Source organism: Eubalaena glacialis, chromosome 5 (genome assembly GCF_028564815.1).
Source record: "Eubalaena glacialis isolate mEubGla1 chromosome 5, mEubGla1.1.hap2.+ XY, whole genome shotgun sequence".
Taxonomy (NCBI): Eukaryota; Metazoa; Chordata; class Mammalia; order Artiodactyla; family Balaenidae; genus Eubalaena; species Eubalaena glacialis.
In genome coordinates, this window is record NC_083720.1 from 30,359,001 (window position 1) to 30,380,998 (window position 21,998).

Sequence of the window (21,998 nt, forward strand, 5' to 3'; positions counted from 1 at the left end):
ACTTAGCTTTGTCCTCAAGGTAGCTCCCTCCTGGTTGCAAGATGGCTGCTGCACTTCCAAGCAATATGTGGTAATGAGTAAGGAAACCTTTCCCAAAAAGGCCCCCAGCAGCCCTCTCCTCACATCACATTGGCTAGAATTGGGTCAGTGTCCATCTTAACAAATCACTGGTAAGGGAAGTGGGAAGTGGGAAGTTACTAAAACTTGCTTAGGTAATTAGGATTTACTCCTAAGTTGAAGATAAGGTCACCTTCCTTAGGGGAATCATGAGTTGGGAGAACCTGGACAAAATCAGGGTTCTTTTAATACGGAGAAGGGGTAAGGGACTTGGCCCTTGAATAGGCAACCAACAGTGTCTGCTCTGTATGCAGTGGACATGCCATATCCCTATTTCCATAATACCTTCCATAGCAGCAAGTCAGTCCCCAGTTTGCTAATAATCTTAATTTGGTGATGGTGGCAACTTTTCCTATGAAAATTTAGCCATCATCTGGTGAGGTAAAGACAAACCATGAAAAATCAATTCAGGTAAGACGGCAAAATCTCCATTACCTGACGTTACCAATGAAATCCAACTCCCCATTCCCAAATCGGGACAGCTTATTGACTGTAAAGGCTTAGGTCATTCCAGCAGGAAGGGACATTTCTTTGAGACAAGAAAGTGAGAAGGAGCAGCCTTCAAGTGAACATGGAGAAGAAAAGCTCCCTAAGAAGAGGAAAAGGCAGAAAACTGAAAGGATCAGAAAGTGCTGGAATGATTGGCTCACAGTGAGTGGGAAGAGAATGGCAGGAAGGAAGGTGAAAAAGGGGGAATGAGAGGTCATTCAGAGCCTTGCAGGTCCCACTAAGGAGTTGGGGGTTACATTCTAAGTACAGCGGGGAGACACTGAAGAATTAAACAAGATCTACAAATGTAAAATCATACCAATAATCCTATGCAGGATTGTTTTATATGTTGGAAAGAGTCACTCTGTTTAATGTAGGCCATATGTCATTAGAGAAGCTACTCACAAAATCCCCACTTAATAGACAGTTGCCAGGAATTCAACTTCATTACCTTGGTTCTGTGCAGAGTTGACCTTTAGTTCTCGCTGGTGGATGCATGTTTGTGGACGGGGTAGCCTAGTGGAATGACTTAGTTGGAAGCAGCACTTAAGACATTTTAAATAAATGATAATGCCTCTGAAAAGAAATAAAACTCCTATTTCCCTGTTGGGTGAGGCTGCTGCTCATTTAAGTAGCTGTTCACTAGTTTATCTCCTGACTGTTTTTAATTTAATTTTCCTTTTTTAATTGGAGCATAGTTGAGTTACAATGTTATGTTAGTTTCTGGGGTACAGCAAAGTGGTTCAGTTATACACACACATATATTATTCTTTTTCATAGTCTTTTCCAATATGGTTTATGATAAGATACTGAATATAGTTCCCTGTGCTATACAGTAGGAGCTTGGTGTGTATTTTGTATATAGTAGTGCGTATCTGCTAATCCCAAACTCCTAATTTATCCCTCCCCCACCCCCTTTTCCCCTTTGGTAACCATAAATTTGTTTTCTATGCTAACTGACTTTTAGAACCTAAAAAGGGAATGCTGCCAGAAATAGGATGGGTAAACACATCTCCCCCTATGGTCAGCCAGCTCTCCTTTCAGTCATGCGTGTGGCTTGTGAACTCTGGGACACATGCATACGGGGTTCACTACGTGACGGAGGTTGCCTGTTCCAGTTGCCAAGTCCTGTCATACTTCATGTTACATCATTGAGCTCAACACACTCCAGAGCTCTCCTGTTTCCTTAGCAGTTCCTTGATAACAAGTCCATATGTCAGTTTTCTTTTCAACAATCTCACTTTTTCAACAGTCTTTGAGCACCCACGCCTATGTAGAGGCAAATACAATACAGGGCATTGAAGGACCGTGTCGGAGCGGTGTCAGTGAATGGTTATGGGAGCTCAGGGGAGTGAACCTGGATGGACTTCGGTGGGTGGAGGGGGTGTTCTGACAGCAGAGCTAAGCCTTCTTCCTCTGGCTTCTGTGAGAAAGACGGGTTAGAGAGAGAGATTCAGGGAACAGAGCCAGGCGATTTGGAGAATGATTGGACAAAGGACAGAACTGAGATAATTCCAGGAGTTTTCAGCCAACCCCGTCTCATCCCAAGGGATAGTTCTCAAGCTGAAACACAAAGGTTATCAGAATTCTTGAGATCCTGCCCTGGATCCATTCCCCTTTTCCATGACCTCTTTTTGGAACACTGGTGCAGAATAAGTGGCATGGCCTTCAGAAGAAAGCACTGAGGAGTTTTCCTACTCTTGTTTACAAAACATTTTTAAATGCTTCTGGGTAAATGCAAATGACTGTGATGCCTCTCTACCTATTTCCTGCCAATGGCAGTCTTCTAAGAATGGTTAATGTCAGATGTGAAATTATTTTCCTGAATGTTGTTTCTTTTCTCTTTTCATTATGAAGTATATTCGGTGCTCTTCGAACTGGTGCTTATATGGTGTACATTTTGATGACCAAAGGCCTGAAGCATTCAGTTTGTGACCAGGGTTTTTACAATGGACCTGTCAGCAAATTCTGGGCTTATGCATTTGTGCTAAGCAAAGCACCCGAACTAGGTGAGTGTCTTCTCTCCTTACATTTCCTCCCCCAAACCCCCACCCCTTTGTAGCTACACACCCACAATATTTATGGAAAGACGAACAAAGAAATAATTTGAAGGTCCTGTTTTACTGGTTGCAGGAAAGTTACAATGAATGAATTTGCATTCTTGACTAACTTCCACTGTTTCTTTTCTCTCCCCTCCTTCCCTCCTTTTAAATAATTGTACATTGAATAAGAAGAGCAGAATAGTTTACATAGAACATGCACGTATCCAAGCCTTACTGAAAACACACTTCCAGAGGCTTATAACATCTACCCAGCCCCTTCTCTGAGGCCATTAACAGCTGAGCTAATATTAGCATATTGGGAAAAGTTAGCCACACAGCTATTTCCCAGTCCCACATCGAAGCGTAATTTCAGCTCTGGAGTTTGGACGCAGACTAGGAAATTCAGCTTTTTGTTTGGGTATCCTCATGTTCTCATTAACGAAATATTAAGGGTTAGTTTCTGGTGTTGTTTAATTTTAATCATCAAAGAAATAGGCCTTAGGGAAATGTAGTTCATCTTCTAGAAATTACTCTAAAATACTGGGGCTAGAAATTAATCCAAAATCTATATATGTAGATTCCTAAAGTTTTTCCTTTAACTCTTTAATAGTCGTAATATAAGTGTGGCACAAGTTAGCAGAAACAGTGAAAAATTAAGTAGCAAGTGTTTGACACAGACACGGTTCCCCAGGAAAATATCTCTATTGCCAGAGAAAGGGATCCACCAGTGATAATAAGCTCTGAGTTCATCCATGAGCAGTGCTGGCCAGCATCTCACAAACTGGTACATATCCTTAGGGACGCCTGTCCATCCTCTGGGTTTCTTAATGTTTTATCTGGAATTAAGAATTGGCTTATTTAGTTCAAAATTTTTATTTATAGATTGTGTTCCGTCTCCTTTTTCTCATAAAAAGGGGGTTAGAGGTTGTAATTTCGCTATAAGCCACCTGCAGTATTAGCTATCAAGTCTTTCTGAAAGGTGCCCCTAGTTTGTGTCTGTGTTTGTTCACAATGGATATGACGTTTCTCCGATGTGTGCATCCGCCACCTATAGCCACTCTCCGCCGCAGGCTGTAACCTGATGCCTACAGAGTGCTGACAATTGGTTTGAACTGTTGGTTTGACCACTGTCTTCCCAGGTCAAAGACAAAGGAAGAGCAGCGGGGGGGAAAAAACTTTAGCGCTCACACACACAGCCTGTGAAAACAGTCTTAGAGTGAAATGCATTAGTATGGATTCATTCATGTATTCCTTTAATAAATTTTTAAAATTTATTTTTTATTGAAGTATAGTTGATTTACAGTGTTGTGTTAATTTCTGCTATACAGCAAAGTGCTTCAGTTATACACACCTAAACATTCTTTTTTTATATATTCTTTTCCATTATGGTTTATCACAGGATTTTGAATATAGTTCCCTGTGCTATACAATAGGACCTCGTTGTTTATCCATCCTATATATAATAGTTTGCATCTGCTAACCCCAAACTCGCACTCCATCCTTCCCCCGCCCACCCCTTCCCCTTGGCAACCACGAGTCTGTTCTCTATGTGAGTCTGTTTCTGTTTCGTAGATAAGTTCATTTGTGTTATATTTTAGATTCTACATATAAGTGATATCATATGGTATTTGTCTTTCTCTTTCTGACTTTCTTCACTTAGTATGATAATCTCTAGTCCCATCCATGTTGCTGGAAACGGCAATATTTTGTTTTTTATGGCGGAGTAGTATTCCATTGTATATATGTACCACATCTTCTTTATCTGTTCATCTGTTGATGGACATTTAGGTTGTTTCCATGTCTTGGCTATTGTGAATAGTGCTGCTATGAACTTAGGTGTGCATGTATCTTTTTGAATTATAGTTTTGTCTGAATATATGCCCAAGAGTGGGATTGCTGGATCATATGGTAGCTCTATTTTTAGTTTTTTAAGGAACTTCCATACTGTTCTCCATAATGGCTGTACCAATTTACATTCCCACCGACAATGTAGGAGGGTTCCCTTTTGTCCACATACTCTCCAGCATTTGTTATTTATAGACTTTTTAATTATGGCCATTCTGACTGGTGTGAGGTGGTACATCATTGCAGTTTTGATTTGCATTTCTCTAATAATTAGCAATGTTGAGCATCTTTTCATGTGCCTGTTGGTCATCTGTATGTCTTCTTTGGAGAAATGTCTATTTACATCTTCTGCCCATTTTTCAATTGGGTTGTTTTTTTGTTGTTGAGTTGTATGAGCTGTTTGTATATTTTGGAGATTAAGCCCTTGTTGGTCACATCGTTTGCAAATATTTTCTCCCAGTCTGTAGGTTGTCTTTTCGTTCTGCTTATGGTTTCCTTTGCTGTGCAAAAGCTTTTAAGTTTGATTAGGTCCCATTTGTTTATTTTTGCTTTTATTTCTATTGCCTTGGGAGACTGACCTAAGAAAACATTGGTAAAATTTATGTCAGAGAATGTTTTGCCTAAGTTTTATGGTGCCATGTCTTATATATTTACGTCTTTAAGCCATTTTGCGTTTATTTTTGTGTATGGTGAGAGGGTGTGTTCTAACTTCATTGATTTACGTGTGGCTGTCCAACTTCCCCACACCCCTTCCCATTGTATATTCTTGCCTCCTTTGTCAAAGATTAATTGACCATAGGTGTGTGGGTCCTTTAATAAATTTATACTAAGCACCTACCATGGGCCAGGCATTTAAAACATTGAAATGGAATTGCTACTTTATCAAAAAAAGAAATTTATAATATGAATTTAATGAACCAGGCCCCCCAGGCAGCTTTTTTTTTTTTTTTAAATTAATTTATTTATTTATTTTTGGATGTGTTGGGTCTTAGTTTCTGTGCAAGGGCTTTCTCCAGTTGCGGCGAGCGGGGGCCACTCTTCATCGCGGTGCGCGGGCCTCTCACTGTCGCGGCCTCTCCCGTTGCGGAGCACAGGCTCCAGACGCGCAGGCTCAGTAGTTGTGGCTCACGGGCCTAGCCGCTCCGTGGCATGTGGGATCTTCCCGGACCGGGGCACGAACCCGTGTCCCCTGCATTGGCAGGCGGATTTCTAACCACTGCGCCACCAGGGAAGCCCCCCCGCCAGGCAGCTATTTTTAGTATTTGAATTAGGACCACTAGCTGCAACGTCTTAGGCCAGAGAAGTGTTTTTCAGACTTGGAGTTACAGACTATGCCTAAAAGTCTACAGATGTGTTTTTTAGGAATTTCAAAATTCTATGAGGATATTTTAATTTTGTGTCTTCATGTATGAATAAAAGAAAAGATTGTCTTGCCAGCTACATTTCTCATAGTGATTCTTTCTTCATTTAGAGTCATAGAGTCTCTGAGTCAGATCACTTTTCCTGAAACTGGTGTTGGTCTGAGAATGTGAGCATGTATTTTTTCTCTTGGGTTTTTGTGACGTTTCCTTTAAAATAAATTCATACATTATTAAAGTCAGAGAATTATTCAAACTGAGAGATATCATATCCCCTTGACCCCTATACTTTATTCTGTATAATAAGTATCCTTATGAATCCCCCCTGTGTTTTTGATGAAGAATTGACTACAGATACATGAATATAGTAAATGCATGAAACTTGACTCCCCTTACATACCACCCCTGAACACCTTTACAATTTCCACCTCCCTACCCTCAACAAGTACTTTTTTTTTTAAATCAGAAAAGGTGCCTCTATGCTTCTGGCCTTTAAACCTCAAATTGCAAAGGAGCTACTTCAGTCTTTGCTTCTAGAAGTGCCTTTCCCTGCCAGGACTGCTTGTCTGTGTTCTGAGTTTTACCCAGTTGTGTTTGAGGGACTTGAGAATAAAATAGTCCCTTCTACCTTTGAAGGAATAATATATTGAAGAGCCACCCCAACCCATTCATAGTGGTCATTTTCCTTCAAAGATGTAAGTAGCCCTGTGCTGTCTGTCCTCCCAGCTTCCACTCCAGATGGGCACCAACGTCTTAAGGTGGTGGACAAGTTAGGATTCGTGGATGAGAACTGTTAGTGCATCACTCAGAGGTACTTGTGCTATAATCCTCTGTCTTGTTGGAGTGTTGTTGGTCCTGAGGATGTTAGTGAATCAGCTGTCTTAACTAATCTAGGCCCGAACATGCCACTACCTCCTGCCCCCATGTAGACCTTGTAATTGGACACAATTCTGTTCCCTCTTGAGCCCAAAGGAGCTGTACTCTAGTCCCCTGTGCCACTGGCTTGATCATTGCTTTCCCTGGAGAAGCCTCATTCACCACAATAGTTTATAGGTTGGTTATCAAACAATCCATTCCTTCACACTTCAAACGTGGGATTGAAGTGTTGACAATGGGCTGAAGAGCTGAAAAAAAATTAAATCCCAAACTTGACACAGCTCAAAAATAATGAGGCTAGTGTGTGACACCAATTCTTCATGTAATTTCAGATCTGATATTTTCATGGTCTGAGTACCCTTTTTCATTTCTAAAATATGACTTATTCTCTTTCAAATATCCTGGAGCTCACTTGATAGCAGTCTTCCCAAAGTAAACTGCTGAATCAAAACAGATCCAAAAATCAGTTCACCTAATATAGTGAACATGTGTGCTTGGATGGTTTTTTGTTCATTTGAGAAGTTAAATTCCTTCCCTGTTTTTCACCCTTAGAAAACTTTGTCACTACTATTTAATCAAGAAAGCTTTATGCATTTGGATTACTTAGAATTCTTCTTATTCTTCTTTTCAATTCTTCTTTTCAGTTCTCTAAGATTCTGGACTCCCTATGTGTACCAGAAAGAAAAGGTCTTGTGAGAAAAAAAGAACAGTTCTTCAATGTTCAATACTGAAACTCTATTTCCCCCCCAAAACCTGCATGCCTGCAGTTTTCACTGAAGTAGTTTTTTATTGTGGCAAAACATACATAAACTTTGCCATTTCTAAGTGTACAAGGCTGCAGCATTAAGGACATTTGCATCGTTGTGCAACCATCACCACCATCCATCTCCAGCACTTTTATCTTCCCCAACGGAAAGCTCTGTGCCTGTTAAACACTAACATTCCCCCTTCACTAGACTCTTAATAGCGAGAAGGGCTTTCTGTTTCAGCAGAGAACAATGAGCTCATTTCAGTGAATTCCAGGGCTACAATCTACTAGAATAAGTAAGGGGAAGAGAGCCACCGACCTGCTTTGTGTGCCAAAATCTTTGAGTGACTACTGTTTGAATTATATTAAAACCTGCTGAGATTTTGTTTTGTTAAAACTTGGAAACATCTGCTCTGAGTCTAGGTCCTTGCTCAGTTGAGCTTGTCATTGTTTTTGAAACTCTGACTCAGCAGAGCTCCAGCTAACTCTCAGAAGAGAGGAGCACAGCCGTCTGTAACAAACCGCACACACAGTGGGCTCTCCATCTCTTGGTGGCCATGCATGCCCTGGGGCTGCTAAATGCTCATGAACTTCTCCAGAGCTGCACACAGGGCTGCACTTAATAGCACGTGGGCAGAAGGCATAGTTCAGGAGGAACACTTAGGTATGTGATCACCAGGTCCTGCCTGCAGGCTGGCTCTTGACGGAAAAGAGCTGAACCAAAGGTTAGAGAGACTGGTAAAGAACATAAGCCAGAGGAAGCTAAGATATGTGACATGGCCAAAACGTTCATGAGTCAGAAGTCCCACTGCTTACACTTGGCCAAAATTCTTTCCATAATGCTAACAGGACCTTTGGCCAAGAAAGATTGGTTGGCCAACATTGCATCCACAGTCCCTATCTTTTGTTTGTATTTCTAGGTCACTCTGTAGCTTTTGACAGGCCTGGAAGTGCCATCGTCTTGGTATAACTGGCTCATGACAAATTAAATGAGTTATTAAGTGGTTTTCCCCAGAGGAAAAATAATTCATAACTGCCAGAGTTGCATGACTGTTGCATCTCAGCTGCAATAGCAAAAGAACCATGAGAGATCTTGGGGAGCTCTTTCTGGAACCCCACCAGCTTCCTCTCACCCAAGGAAAACTACCCTTCTCTGGGTTGGTGGCCTGCTTGGGGACGGTAACCTTGATATGGCATTGGAATGCTACTCCTGAGAGGCTCAGGGCCATTACTGGAAGATCCTCATCTTCGTCACTCCATCTATCATCCTGCATATCTGTTCTGAGAAAAATTCTTATGTGTATCTAAATTAATTTCATTTTGAAGATCTCATGACATGTCCTTTGCCCCCACCTCCCCGTATTAAATGGAAACACCTAGTGTGTCTCAGATCAAGCCTGAGACCACCACCTCGACTCAGACAGGAAAAACACAAAGCTATGTTCAATTCCAGATTTGTAGCTTCTATGTTAGCCCATTCTAATATGGTCTGTGTTTTGTCCCCTACCACTCTTCCCACACTGAAATCGTTCTTTAGACAATAAAGTTTTAACATAAAAGTGGTGATAGAGTTAAAATTAAATCTAAAGAATTTAAAATTTAAAATGCTCATTACTTTAAGGCAAATAACTTTTATTATAATATGTTTGAATATTGTACAGGATTTATATTTATTGTAGTTAATACTTAGAGACTCATAAAAAAATCTCAATTACGAATGAATAAATTTGTTTTTAACGTACAATTCCTTGGACTTCTACCTTCTTTCCACTGGGAACAAAGGTAGGCTGGAATTACTGTGTCTACATTATAGTCCATAGAAGGAAGGGAGGCGCAGAGTAGTAATTACACAGAAATAGTGGATCTTTGACAAGCACACAAAAATAGCACAGTGTAACATAAGTAAGTAGACCCCAGGTCTCCTAACACTAGTTGTGTCCCTTAAGCATACAAGTGAGAGTTACCATCACCATCGATCGTTATTAGTCTGTCTGACATTTACAGGCTTAATATGTTAGGCATCTCATAATAGAGAAGAGGACTTCAAAGAAAATTTTATAAGAGGTTCAGAAATGCAGCAGCTGGAAATTTTCCTTTTCTGTTCTAAACAAATAAGAAATAATAATGTTGGGGTATTTTGTTTTTTTTTGTTGTTGTTTTTTTTCATATTCCCTAGGTAGCAGCTGACTTTATTTTTTATTGAAGAAGAGCTGATTTACAATCTTGTGTTAGTTTCAGGTATACAGCAAAGTGATTCAGTTATTTTTTTTTCAGATTTTTTTCCATTATAGGTTATTACAAGATATTGAATATAGTTCCCTGTGCTATACAGTAAATCTTTATTGTTTACCTAACTTATCCCTCGCCCTGCCCCCACTTTCCCCTTTGGTAACCATAAGTTTGTTTTGTATGTCTGTGAGTCTGTTTTTGTTTTGTAAATGAATTCATTTGTATATATTTTAGATTCCACATGTGATAGCATATAATATTTGTCTTTGTCTGACTTCACTTAGTGTGGTATTCTTTAGGTCCATCCATGTTGTTGCAAATGGCAATATTTCATTCTTTTTTATGGCTGAGTAATATTCCATTGCATATATACACCACATCTTCTTTATCCATTTCATCTGTTGATGGACACTTGGGTTGCTTATAGTGCGGCTGTGGACACTGGGGTGCCTGTATCTTTTCGAATTAGAGATTTTGTCTTTTCAGGATGTATGCCCAGGAGCAATATTCCTGGGTCATATGGTAGCTCTATTTTTACTTTTTCTTTTTAAAATATTTATTTATTTATTTATTCGGTTGTGCCGGGTCTTAGTTGTGGCAGGCAGGCTCCTTAGTTGTGGCATGCAAACTCTTAGTTGCGGCATGCATGTGTGATCTAGTTCCCTGACCAGGGATCAAACCTGGGCCCCCTGCACTGGGAGCGTGGGGTCTTATCCACTGCGCCACCAGGGAAGTCTCTATTTTTACTTTTTTGAGGAACCTCCATATTGTTCTCCATAATGGCTCTGCCAATTTACATTCGCACCAACAGTGTAGGAGGGTTCCCTGATGATAGTCATTCTAATTGGTGTGAAGTGATACCTCATTGTAGTTTTGTTTTGCACTATAAGAAGTAATAATGTTTAACAGTTCAGTAGGGAAATAAACTAATAGCTCCTGCTGAATGGAATAGGGCACCACCTGTATTATTCCAACCACAGCCATCAGAACCTTCAAAGTCTTTCCAAGATCCAGCATTATCTGACCTTCCTTTGTATGAGATGTTTTAGGGCATCCTTGAATTATGAGGGATAAGACAAGGGTAAGTACTAAGTTCCCTTGTGCTTAATTAAATTTCAGAATAAGAAGAGGGACCACCTAGATCTTGTTATACAAAAAGAAGTCAAATTCGAGTTCACCAAAGGTCATGAAGGATATTGGGTTTTCCCATATCTGAAAATCACAGAGATAGGAAAGAGAATGAAGCAACTGCCTGCATAAATCCTGTTTCTGTCTCACATGGGACAGAAACAGGATTTATGCAGGCAGATGCTTTTTTTTTTTTTTTTTTGGACTCGTTAATGGAATCAGGTGTATTTGTTACTGTGCTTGCTCTTCATCCATTTTTACGTAAGTGTTCTAAAGTATATTTTTCAGAACCCCTAGACTTTTAAGAGAATCACTGCAGATTAATAGCATCTACCTACCTGAGCACCATTCTTGTTTCTATAATATGAATTCTCTACCTTAGAAACAGTGATCTTTTGGATAGTCAAAATAGCTCAGATGGGAGAGCATTAGACTGAAAAAACAGTGGCCTTTTTCTTCAAGGGGGATAATGTTAGTAAAATTTTGGATAGATCCTGGAAAGCTTTTTCAAAGTTAATTCCATAAAAATGTGTGTCATTCTCAGTTTTTTATCACCTGATTCATTGGTACCAAAATATTCCTATTACCCTCTTCAGTAAATACAGTAGAAGATAATTTTTTTTCTCCTTTCCTATTTTTGCCTTTTGTTTATTTAATTTTTTTAATTTAATTTTTATTTTATTTTAGTGTATAGTTGATTTACAATGTTGGGTTAGTTTCAAGTGTACAGCAAAGTGATTCACTTATAAATATACATATAACCATTCTTTTTCAAGTTCTTTTCCCAAATAAGTTATTACACAGTATTGAGTAGAATTACCTGTGCTATACAGTAGGTTCTTGTTGATTATTTATTTTATATATAGTAGTGTGTATCTGTTAATCCTAAACTCCTAATTTATCCCTCCCCCTGCCTTTTCCCTTTGGTAACCATAAGTTTGTTTTTGAAGTCTGTTTCTGTTTTGTAAATTAGTTCATTTGTATCATTTTAAGATTCCACATATAAGTGATACCATGTGATATTTGTCTTTCTCTGTCTGACTTACTTCACTTAATATGATAATCTCTAGGTCCATCCATGTTGCTGCAAATGGCATTATTTCATGCTTTTTTATGACTGAGTAATATTCCTTTGTATATATACATTGTATATATGTACCACATCTTCTTTAACCATTCCTCTGTCAATGGACATTTACATTGCTTCCATGTCTTGGCTATAGTAAATAGTAATAGTGCTGCAATAAACATTGGGGTGCATGTATCTTTTCAAATTACGTTTTTTTCTGGATATATGCCCAGGAGTGGGATTGCTGGATCATATGGTAGTTCTATTTTTCATTTTTTAAGGAACCTCCATACTGTTCTCCATGGTGGCTCTACCAATTTACATTCCCACCACCAGTGTAGGAGGGTTCCCTTTTCTCCATACCGTCTCCAGCATTTATTGTTTGTAGACTTTTTACAAATTTTTATTGGAGTATAGTTGATTTACAATGTAGTATTAGTTTCAGGTGTACAGCAAAGTGAATCAGTTATACATATACATATTCCACTCTTTTTTTTTTTTTTAGATTCTTTTCCCATATAGCCCATTACAGAGTATTGAGTAGAGTTCCCTGTGCTATACAGCAGGTCCTTATTAGTTATTTATTTTATATATAGTAGTATGTATATGTCAATCCCAATCTCCCAATTTATCCCTCCACCCTCTTATCCCCTGGTAACCATAAGTTTGTTTTCTACATCCGTGAATGTACTTCTGTTTTGTAAATAAGTTCCATATATACAATGGAAGATTACTCAGCCATAAAAAAGTACAAAATAATGCCACTTGCAGCAACATGGATGGACCTAGAGATTGTCATACTGAGTGAAGTAAGTCAGACACAGAAAGACAAATATCATATGATATTGCTTACATGTAGAATCTAAAAAAAAAGGGTATTGTTTGTAGACTTTTTGATGATGGCCATTCTGATCAGTGTGCGATCATACCTCATTGTAGTTTTGACTTGCATTTCTCTAATACTTATAATGATGTTGAGCATTTTTTCATGTGCTTTTTGGCCATCTGTATGTCTTCTTTGGAGAAATGTCTATTTACACCTACTGCCCATTTTTTGATTGGGTTGTTATTTCGATATTGAGCTTCATGAGCTGTTTGTATATTTTGGAGATTAATCCCTGTCGATCACTTCATTTGCAAATATTTCCTCCCATTCTGTGGGTTGTCTTTTCGTTCTGTTTGTGGTTTCCTTTGCTGTGCAAAAGCTTTTAAGTTTAATTAGGTCCTATTTGTTTATTTTTGTTTTTATTTCCATTACTCTAGGAGCTGGATCAAAAAAAGATTTTGCTGTGATTTATGTCAAAGAGTGTTCTGCCTATGTTTTCCTCTAAGAGTTTTATAGTATCCAGTCTTATATTTAGGTCTTTAATCCATTTTGACTTTATTTTTGTGTATGGTGTTAAAGAATGTTCTAGTGTCATTCTTTTATGACTGTCTCTTCCCCATTGTATATTCTTGCATCGTTTGTCATAGATTAATTGACCGTAGGTGCGTGGGTTTATTTCTGGGCTTTCTATCCTGTTCCATTTATTTTTTGTGCCAGTACCATACTGTTTTTGTGACTGTAGCCTTGTAGTATAGTCTGAAGCCAGGGAGCCTGATTTCTCCAGCTTCGTTTTTCTTTCTCAGGATTGCTTTGGCTATTTGGGGTCTTTTGTGTCTCCATATAAATTTTAAGATTTTTTGTTCTAGGTCTATGAAAAATGCCATTGGTAATTTAATAGGAATTGCATTGAATCTGTAGATTGCATTCAATAGTATAGTCATTTTGACAATATTCATTCTTCCAATCCAAGAACATGGTATGTCTTTCCATCTGTGTCATCTTCAATTTCTTTCATCAGCATCTTATAGTTTTTGGAGTACAGGTCTTTTGCCTCCTTAGGTAAGTTTATTCCTAGGTATTTTATTCTTTTTGATGTGATGGTAAATGGGATTGTTTCCTGTATTACTCTTTCTGATCTTTTGTTGTTAGTGTATACAAATGCAACAAATTTCTGTGTATTAATTTTGTAACCTGCAACTTTACCAGATTCATTGATTAGCTCTAGTAGTTTTCTGGTAGCATCTTTAGGATTTTCTCTGTATAGTATCATGTCATCTGCAAACAGTGACAGTTTTACTTCTTCTTTTCCAATTTGTATTCCTTTTATTTTTTTTTCCTCTGGTTGCCATGGCTAGGACTTCCAAAACTATGTTGAATAAAAGTGGTGAGAATGAACATTCTTGTCTTGTTTCTGCCCTTAGAGGAAATGATTTCAGCTTTTCACCATTGAGTATGATATTAGCTGTGGGTTTGTCATATATGACCTTTATTATGTTGAGGTGTATTCCCTCTATGCCCACATTCTGGAGAGTTTATCATAAATGGGCATTGAACTTTGTCAAAAGCTTTTTCTATTGAGATGATCATCTGGTTTTTATTCTTCAATTTATTAATGTGGTGTATCACAATGATAGATTTGCAAATATTGAAAAATCCTTGCATCCCTGGGATAAATCCCACTTGATCATGGTGTGTATGATCCTTTTAATGTATCGTTGGATTTGGTTTGCTAGTATTTTGTTGAGGATTTTTCTGTCTATGTTCATCATTGATATTGACCTGTAATTTGTGTGTGTGTGTGTGTGGTATCTTTGTCTGGTTTTTGGTATCAGGGTGATGGTGGCCTCATAGAATGAGTTTGGGAGTGTTCCTTCCTCTGCAATTTTTTTGGAATAGTTTCAGAAGAATAGGTGTTAACTCTTCTCTAAATGTTTGATAGAAGTCACCTGTAAAGCCATCTCAGCCTGAACTTTTGTTTGCTGGAAGATTTTAATCACAGTTTCAATTTCATTACTTGTGATTGGTCTGTTCATATTTTCTATTTCTTCCTGGTTCAATCTTGGAAGTTTGTACCTTTCTAAGAATTTGTCCATTTCTTCTAGTTTGTCCATTTCTTCTAGGTTGTCCATTTTATTGGCATATAGTTGCTTGTAATAGCCTCTTATGATCCTATGTATTTCTGTGTTGTCAATTGTAACTTCTTTTTTATTTCTAATTTTATTGATTTGAGCCCTCTCCCTTTTTTTCCTTGATGAGTTTGGCAAAAGGTTTATCAATTTTGTTTATCTTTTCAAAGAGTCAGCTTCTAGTTTCATCGATCTTTTCTATTGTTTTCTGCATCTCTATTTCATTTATTTCTGCTCTGATCTTTATTATTTCTTTCCTTCTATTAACTTTGGGTTTTGTTTGTTCTTCCTTCTGTAATTGCTATAGGTGTAAGGTTAGGTTGTTTATTTGAGATTTTTCTTGTTTCCTCAGGTAAGATTGTATCGCTATAAACTTCCCTCTTAGTACTGCTTTTGCTGCATCCCATAGGTTTTGGATCATCGAGTTTTTGCTTTCAGTTGTCTCTAGGAATTTTTTTATTTCCTCTTTAATTTCTTCAGCGATCCCTTGGTTGTTTAGTAACATATTGTTTAACCTCCACATTTTTGTGTTTCTTACAGTTTTTTTTTTTTCTTGTAATTGATTTCTAATCTCATAGCATTGTGGTCAGAAAAGATGCTTGATATGATTTCAATTTTCTTAAATTTACTGAGGCTTGCTTTGTGGCCCAGCATGTGATATGCCCTGAAGAATGTTCCATGTGCACTTGAGAAGAATGTGTAGTCTGCTGCTTTTGGATGGGATGCTCTATAAATATCAATTAAGTCCATCTGGTCTAATGTGTTATTTAAGGCCTGTGTTTCCTTATTGATTTTTCTCTGGATGATCTGTCCATTGAGGTAAGTGGGGTGTTAAAGTCCCCCACTATTATTGTGTTATTGTCAATTTCTCCTTTTATGGCTGTTAGCATTTGCCTTATATATTGAGGTGCTCCTATGTTGGGTGCATATATACTTACAATTGTTATATCTTCTTCTTGGATTGATCCCTTGATCATTATGTAGTGTCCTTCTTTGCCTCTTTTAACGATCTTTATTTTAAAGTCTATTTTGTCTGATATGAGTATTGCTACTCCAACTTTCTTTTGATTTCCATTTGCATGGAATACCTTTTTCCATCCTCTAACTTTCAGTCTGTATGTGTCCCTAAATCTGAAGTGGGTTTCTTATAGACAGCATATATATGGGTCTTATTTTTGTATCCATTCAGCCAGTCTATGTCTTTTGGTTGGAGCATTTAATCCATTTACATTTTAAGGTAGTTATCAATATTATGTTCTTATTGCCATCTTGTCAATTGTTTTGGATTTGTTTTTGTAGGTCTTTATTCTTCCCTTCATTTTTTTGTTCCCTTCTCGTGATTTGATGACTATCTTTAGAGTTGTATTTGGATTGCTTTTTTGTGTGTGTGTGTTTATCTATTGCAGATTTTTGGTTTGCAGTTACTATGAGGTTTTGATATAGCTGTCTATATATAGACAAGATTGAAATTAAGAGACCGGCAACTTAAAACAAATGCATTTCCAATATCCTGCATTTGTACTCTCCTCTCCTCTTCTCATGATTACTCATTTTGACATCTTATTTGTGTGTGGATGATTTCCTACCTTTACTGTGTGTTTGCCTTTACCAGCAAGCTTTCCCATTCGTAATTTTCCTGTTTCTAGCTGTTGCCTTTTCTTTTCCACCTAGAGAAGTTCCTTTAGCATTTGTTGTAAAGCTGGTTTGGTGGTGCGGAATTCTCTTAGCTTTTGCTTGTCTGTAAAGCTTTTGATTTTTCCGTCAAATCTGAATGAGAGCCTTGCTGGGTAGAGTATTCTTGGTTGTAGTTTTTTTCCCTTTCATCACTAAATATATCATGCCACTCCCTTCTGGCCTGCAGAGTTTCTGTTGAAAGATCAGCTGATAACCTTGTGGGGATTCCCTTGTATGTTATTTGTTGCTTTTCCCTTGTTGTTTTTAATATTTTTTCTTTGTCATTAATTTTTGTCTGTTTGATTAGTATGCGTCTCAGCGTGTTCCTCTTTGGGATTATCCTGTATGGGACTCTCTGCACTTCCTGGACTTGAGTGTTTCCTTTCCTACGTTAGGGAAGTTTTAGGCTATAGTCTCTTCAAATAATTTCTCAGGCCCTTTCTCTCTCTCTTCTCCTTCTGGGACCCCTATAATGCGAATGTTGGTGCAATTAATGTTGTCCCAGAGGTCTCGTAGACTGTCCTCATTTCTTTTCATTCTTCTTTCTTTATTCTGTTCCACAGCAGCGATTTCCACCAATCTGTCTTGCACCTCACTTATTTATTCTTCTGCCTCATTTATTCTGCTAGTGATTCCTTCTAGTGTATTTTTCCTTTCAGTTATTGTATTGTTCATCTCTGTTTGTTTTTCTTTAAAGCTTCCAGCTCTTTATTAAACATTTTTTGTATCCTCTCAGTCTATGCCTCCATTGTTTTTCCAAGATCTTGGATCATCTTTACTATCATTATTCTGAATTCTTTTTTGGGTAGATTGTCTATCTCCATTTCACTCAGTTCTTCTGGGTTTTATCTTGTTCCTTCATCTGGACCGTATTTCTCTGCCATCTCATTTTGTCTAACATTTTGTGTTTGTGGTCTCCGTTCCTCAGGCTACAAGATTGTAATTCTTGGTTCTGGTGTCTGCTCCCTGGTGGGTGAGGTTGGTCCAGGAACTTGTGTAGGCTTCCTGGTGGGAGGGACTGGTGCATGCCCACTGGTGGGTAGAGCTGGGTCTTGTCCCTGTTGTGGGCAGGGCCATGTCAAGGTGTGTGTTTAGAGGTGGCTGTGAGCTCAGTACAACTTTAGGCACCCTGTCTGCTGATGGGTGGGGCTAGATCTTGGTGCCAAAATGGCGACCTCTGGGAGAGCTCATGCCAATGAGTGTTCTCTGGGGTGTCTGCCATCAATGTCCTTGCCCCCATAGTGACCACAGCCTTGCCCCCGCAGGAGACGCTCCAAGACCAGCAGGTAGGTCTGGTTCAGGGTCATATGAAATCAGTGCATTGCCCTGGGTCCCACTGCAGGTGAAACCTTGTGTGCACCCTCCAAGAATGGAGTCTCTGTTTCCCCCAGTCCTGTGGAGCTCCTGCACTCAAGCCCTGCTGGCCTTCAAAGCCAAATGCTCTGGTGGCTCATTCTCCTGATGCCAGACCCCCAGGCTGGGGAGCCTGATGTGGGGCTCAGAACTCTCACTCCTGTGGGAGAACCTCTGCAATATACTTTTGCAGTCTGTGGGTCACCCACGCAGCAGGTGTGGGATTAAATTATATCACAAAAGCGCACCTCCTACTGTCTCATTGTGGCTTCTTCTTTGTCTTTGGGTGAAGAATATCTTTTTTGGTAGGTTCAAGTCTTTTTTGTCGATGGTTGTTCAGCAGTTAGTTAGTTATGATTTTGGTGTTTTTGTGAGAGGAGGTGAGCTCAAGTCCTTCCTCTCCGCCATCTTGTCTCTCATCCCAGAATAGCCTTTTGTTTACATTTTACTTTTCTAACTTCCATATGTCAAGGCTTCACATTTTATTGGGAGCTTACAAAGATATGTTTTTAAAGAGTACCTTTGCCATGTACCAAAGAAAAGTGTCTTTACTACTCCAGAGAGGCCTAAGAACATTTTGCTGGGCACTTGAATTCTAATTTGTTTCTCTTGATTAATAAATATCACTTGACTCTTCCAGGTGATATTTCCTAAAATGCATGGCTGAGTTGGAAATGGACAACACAGTTACTAGTGTCCCTTCCAAATTAATATGATTTTGTGCAAAACACCTTTCTGAAAGTAGCATTTATTGAGTGCTTACCATGTGCCAAGAGGGCATGTTGAGTATCCTATTTAATCCTCGGATAATTTCAAGCTATTATCATCCCCATTTTACAGATGACGAAATGGGAAAATAGTGAGGATAAATAACTTGCCCAGGGTCACTGAGCTAGTAAATATCAGTCCAGGATTCTAACCCAGTCCATCTCATTCTGAAGTACCAGTTCAAGACATCTACCTTCTTGCAGAGATATAGATTATGATTGATTATGTTATGGTCAAGGGGCTCATGTCCATTTTTTTCTTTGTCTTTCAGGAGATACAATATTCATCATTCTGAGGAAGCAGAAGCTGATCTTCCTGCACTGGTACCACCACATCACTGTGCTCCTTTACTCCTGGTACTCCTACAAGGACATGGTTGCCGGGGGTGGTTGGTTCATGACTATGAACTATGGCGTGCACTCCGTGATGTACTCTTACTATGCCTTGCGAGCAGCGGGTTTCCGAGTCTCCCGGAAGTTTGCCATGTTCATCACCTTGTCCCAGATCACTCAGATGCTGATGGGCTGTGTCGTTAACTACCTGGTCTTCCACTGGATGCAGCATGACCAGTGTCACTCTCACTTTCAGAACATCTTCTGGTCCTCACTCATGTACCTCAGCTATCTTGTGCTCTTCTGCCACTTCTTCTTTGAGGCCTACATTGGCAAGATGAGGAAAACAACGAAGGCTGACTAGTGTCGGAACTGAGGAGGAAGCCATAGCTCAGGGTCATCAAGAAAAATAATAGACAAAAGCAAATGGCACAAGGAATCACATATGGTGCAGCTAAAACAAAACAAGACATGAGAAAACACACAACCCAAAGCAGCTTAGGGATAATTAGGTTGAGTTAACCCAGTAAGTTTATGATCCTTTTTGGGTGAGGACTCACTGAGTACACCTTCATCTCAAAGGACTGCTGCTGGAAGACCCCAGTCCCTCTTTATCTGTCAACTCTAGGAAAAATGAGAACAAAAGTGGGCCAGAGGCAGAGAGAGAGAAAGAGAAGGCAAACAAAAGCTATTAACAGTATATGAAAAAAAAATGTATTTACTAAGTGTTATATTTCTCTAAGGATCAAAGAAGTTTACTTTAAAAACTGTGCAAACCCATACACACAATCCTTTCTAATCTTTTTTGACAGTAAACTGGAGCCAACAGAAAAGATAAAAATGGAAGAGACACAGGGTGTATATCTAGAACAATAATGCTTTTGCAAAAATGAAAACCTTTTTAAGAAAGGTTGGCAGTTGTAGCCCCCATGAGAAAAGATGTCTTAATCACCTCCTGAGAAAATGGATATAAACAACTATATTTCAACTAAGAGAAAGGCTTGTTTCCCTTCATCGCACAGCCTCAGTCTAGTGAGTGAGTTTGCCAAAACCAAACGGGGCACAATATTTTTCCAGGGTTTTTCCTGGGAGGAAGGAAATAATGCAGCCCAGTTCCTGAAAGGGCAGCCCCATCTCAGAGCATGTCTGATAGTTTAATTTCTACCCCTAAATGAGGTAGGAAGCATTATCCTTTGTTCTGTTGCCTCAGGCTTTCAAACAGAGGAGTAAATACAGAATGAAAAAGATACAACTCAATCAAATGATTTGAAAAATCGACTCTCTGCTACCTGTAAAAAGGTGCAGCGCTGTCCCGTTCTTGATCTGGGAAAGAGAAAGACAGTGGGAAAGGAGTGAGCCGAAGATCAATATAATAGACAATAAGTATACCCCTCCCTCGGTGACTTCACACATATTCATAACTTTCAAATGAAACCCTGTGGTACAGTCCATATTTTCTATATTTTTGTGAATTTCAAACAACCTGCAGGGCTCGTCTTGATCTTGGGTAAACACTGTGTTTCTGCATCATCTGCATTTGCTCCCAAAGGCAATGCAGAGGTGTTTAAAGTGCCCTCTGCTGGTCGAGTGGAGATACTTTGACAAACACACTTCATGGCAAGTTTGGCTGGAACAGTTGACAACAAAGGGCCCCTTATAGACTTATTCTTCAAATTTTAAATGATATAAAATACTCACCATATTTTTGGCCAAATCAGAAGACATTCTTCCTGCTTCAAGTCAGCTTCAGAAATTTTTTTAAAAGGGACTTTTGCTCTGGAACTCAGAAAATCAATTTATTAAGAGCCATATTCTTAAAAAAAAAAAAAAAGCTAGATAATATAATATCTGTAATATTTCAGTCCTTTTCAAGCCAAATAAATGTGTAAACATTCCTAGTATTTCAAAGAAGCAATTATGTCAAGTTGTTCAATGTGATATAATAGTATTCTCATTGGCTAAGTAGCTTAATGATTAGACAAACTAGATGAAAAAGTTAGGGGCCACTACACTGCATAGATTAGACATGCATAACCACACGTATAGGCACACAGATGAGGGGGTCCACCGAACTTCAAAGCCCAAATGAATAGAAACACATTTTCTGGCTAGCAGAAAAAAAAGCTGTTGTTTATCTTTCTTGCTTTATTTGAGAGTGTACAGAAAAGGGATTTTTCAAATTATTTTTATATTATTTTAGCTTTAATTGTGCTGTCATTCATGAAACAGAGCTGCTCTGCTTCTCTGTAAGAGATGACAAGGGCTTTCTCAGCATCTCGTTTATGTGTGGAATTGAAAAGAATAAAGTTTTATTCCATTCTGTGTGAATGGTCTGAACCATGAACAAAGAATCCGTGCAAACCAAGTCATGACTGATGGGGTGGAGGGCGGGGGGGGGGGGGTATGCAGGGGAGAGAAGCTGTTACACCTGTGTTAAATTATTGTGAACAGTCTATGATGTCTTGACGTTGGTTCATAGATGAATTGATGGAGGAATGTATTATTTTTAGGGCAAAAACTGACATGAGCTGAAAAGATAAGGATCTATTAGTTATAGCAGGACCTAAGATGCAAATAATGTTATTTTGAGCTTTGAAAATACATGATACTGTGCAATAAGCTTTTTTTTTATAACAGAAAAAAAGCAGAATAATTAAAATGAGGAAAAGGCCAAATAACAGTTGACTTAAGCTCTAACTGGCCCTTCAGTTAAACTCAACTCTGGTTGATTTAATTTAATTATTTAATCCATTGATTTATCAGTGATCCTTTAATGCAGGTTAGAATAAGGAAATGAGCATAGACCTTAAATAGACCCTAAATGATGCTTCCAAAGCACTTTCATCTTGATACAGGTTCATACTTGTGAGATAATTTAGAATTTTTGTTTACAGATTGAATGTCTAATAAATAGTTTTAAAATTAGGTAAATATATCTAAAGGCATTTCCGATGATTATCATGGGAGGGAAAAAGAAAACACACCTGTAAAAAAAATCTAAATTCTGGTATTACAGGT

The 21,998-nt window shown here is 38.6% G+C and overlaps 1 protein-coding gene across 2 annotated transcripts in view; it reads left to right on the forward strand.

Annotated features, from left to right (window-relative positions):
- The window catches only part of ELOVL6 (ELOVL fatty acid elongase 6), a 133,327-nt gene extending 112,067 nt beyond the window's left edge, over positions 1-21,260 (forward strand). For both annotated transcript variants that reach the window (XM_061191152.1, XM_061191151.1), the window contains exons 4-5: positions 2,464-2,615; positions 18,920-21,260. In XM_061191152.1, the coding sequence (XP_061047135.1) occupies positions 2,464-2,615; positions 18,920-19,344 (577 nt within the window). In that variant the 3' untranslated portion in view covers positions 19,345-21,260. The remainder of the gene's footprint in view (positions 1-2,463; positions 2,616-18,919) is intronic.
- Positions 21,261-21,998: the final 738 nt, after the last annotated feature.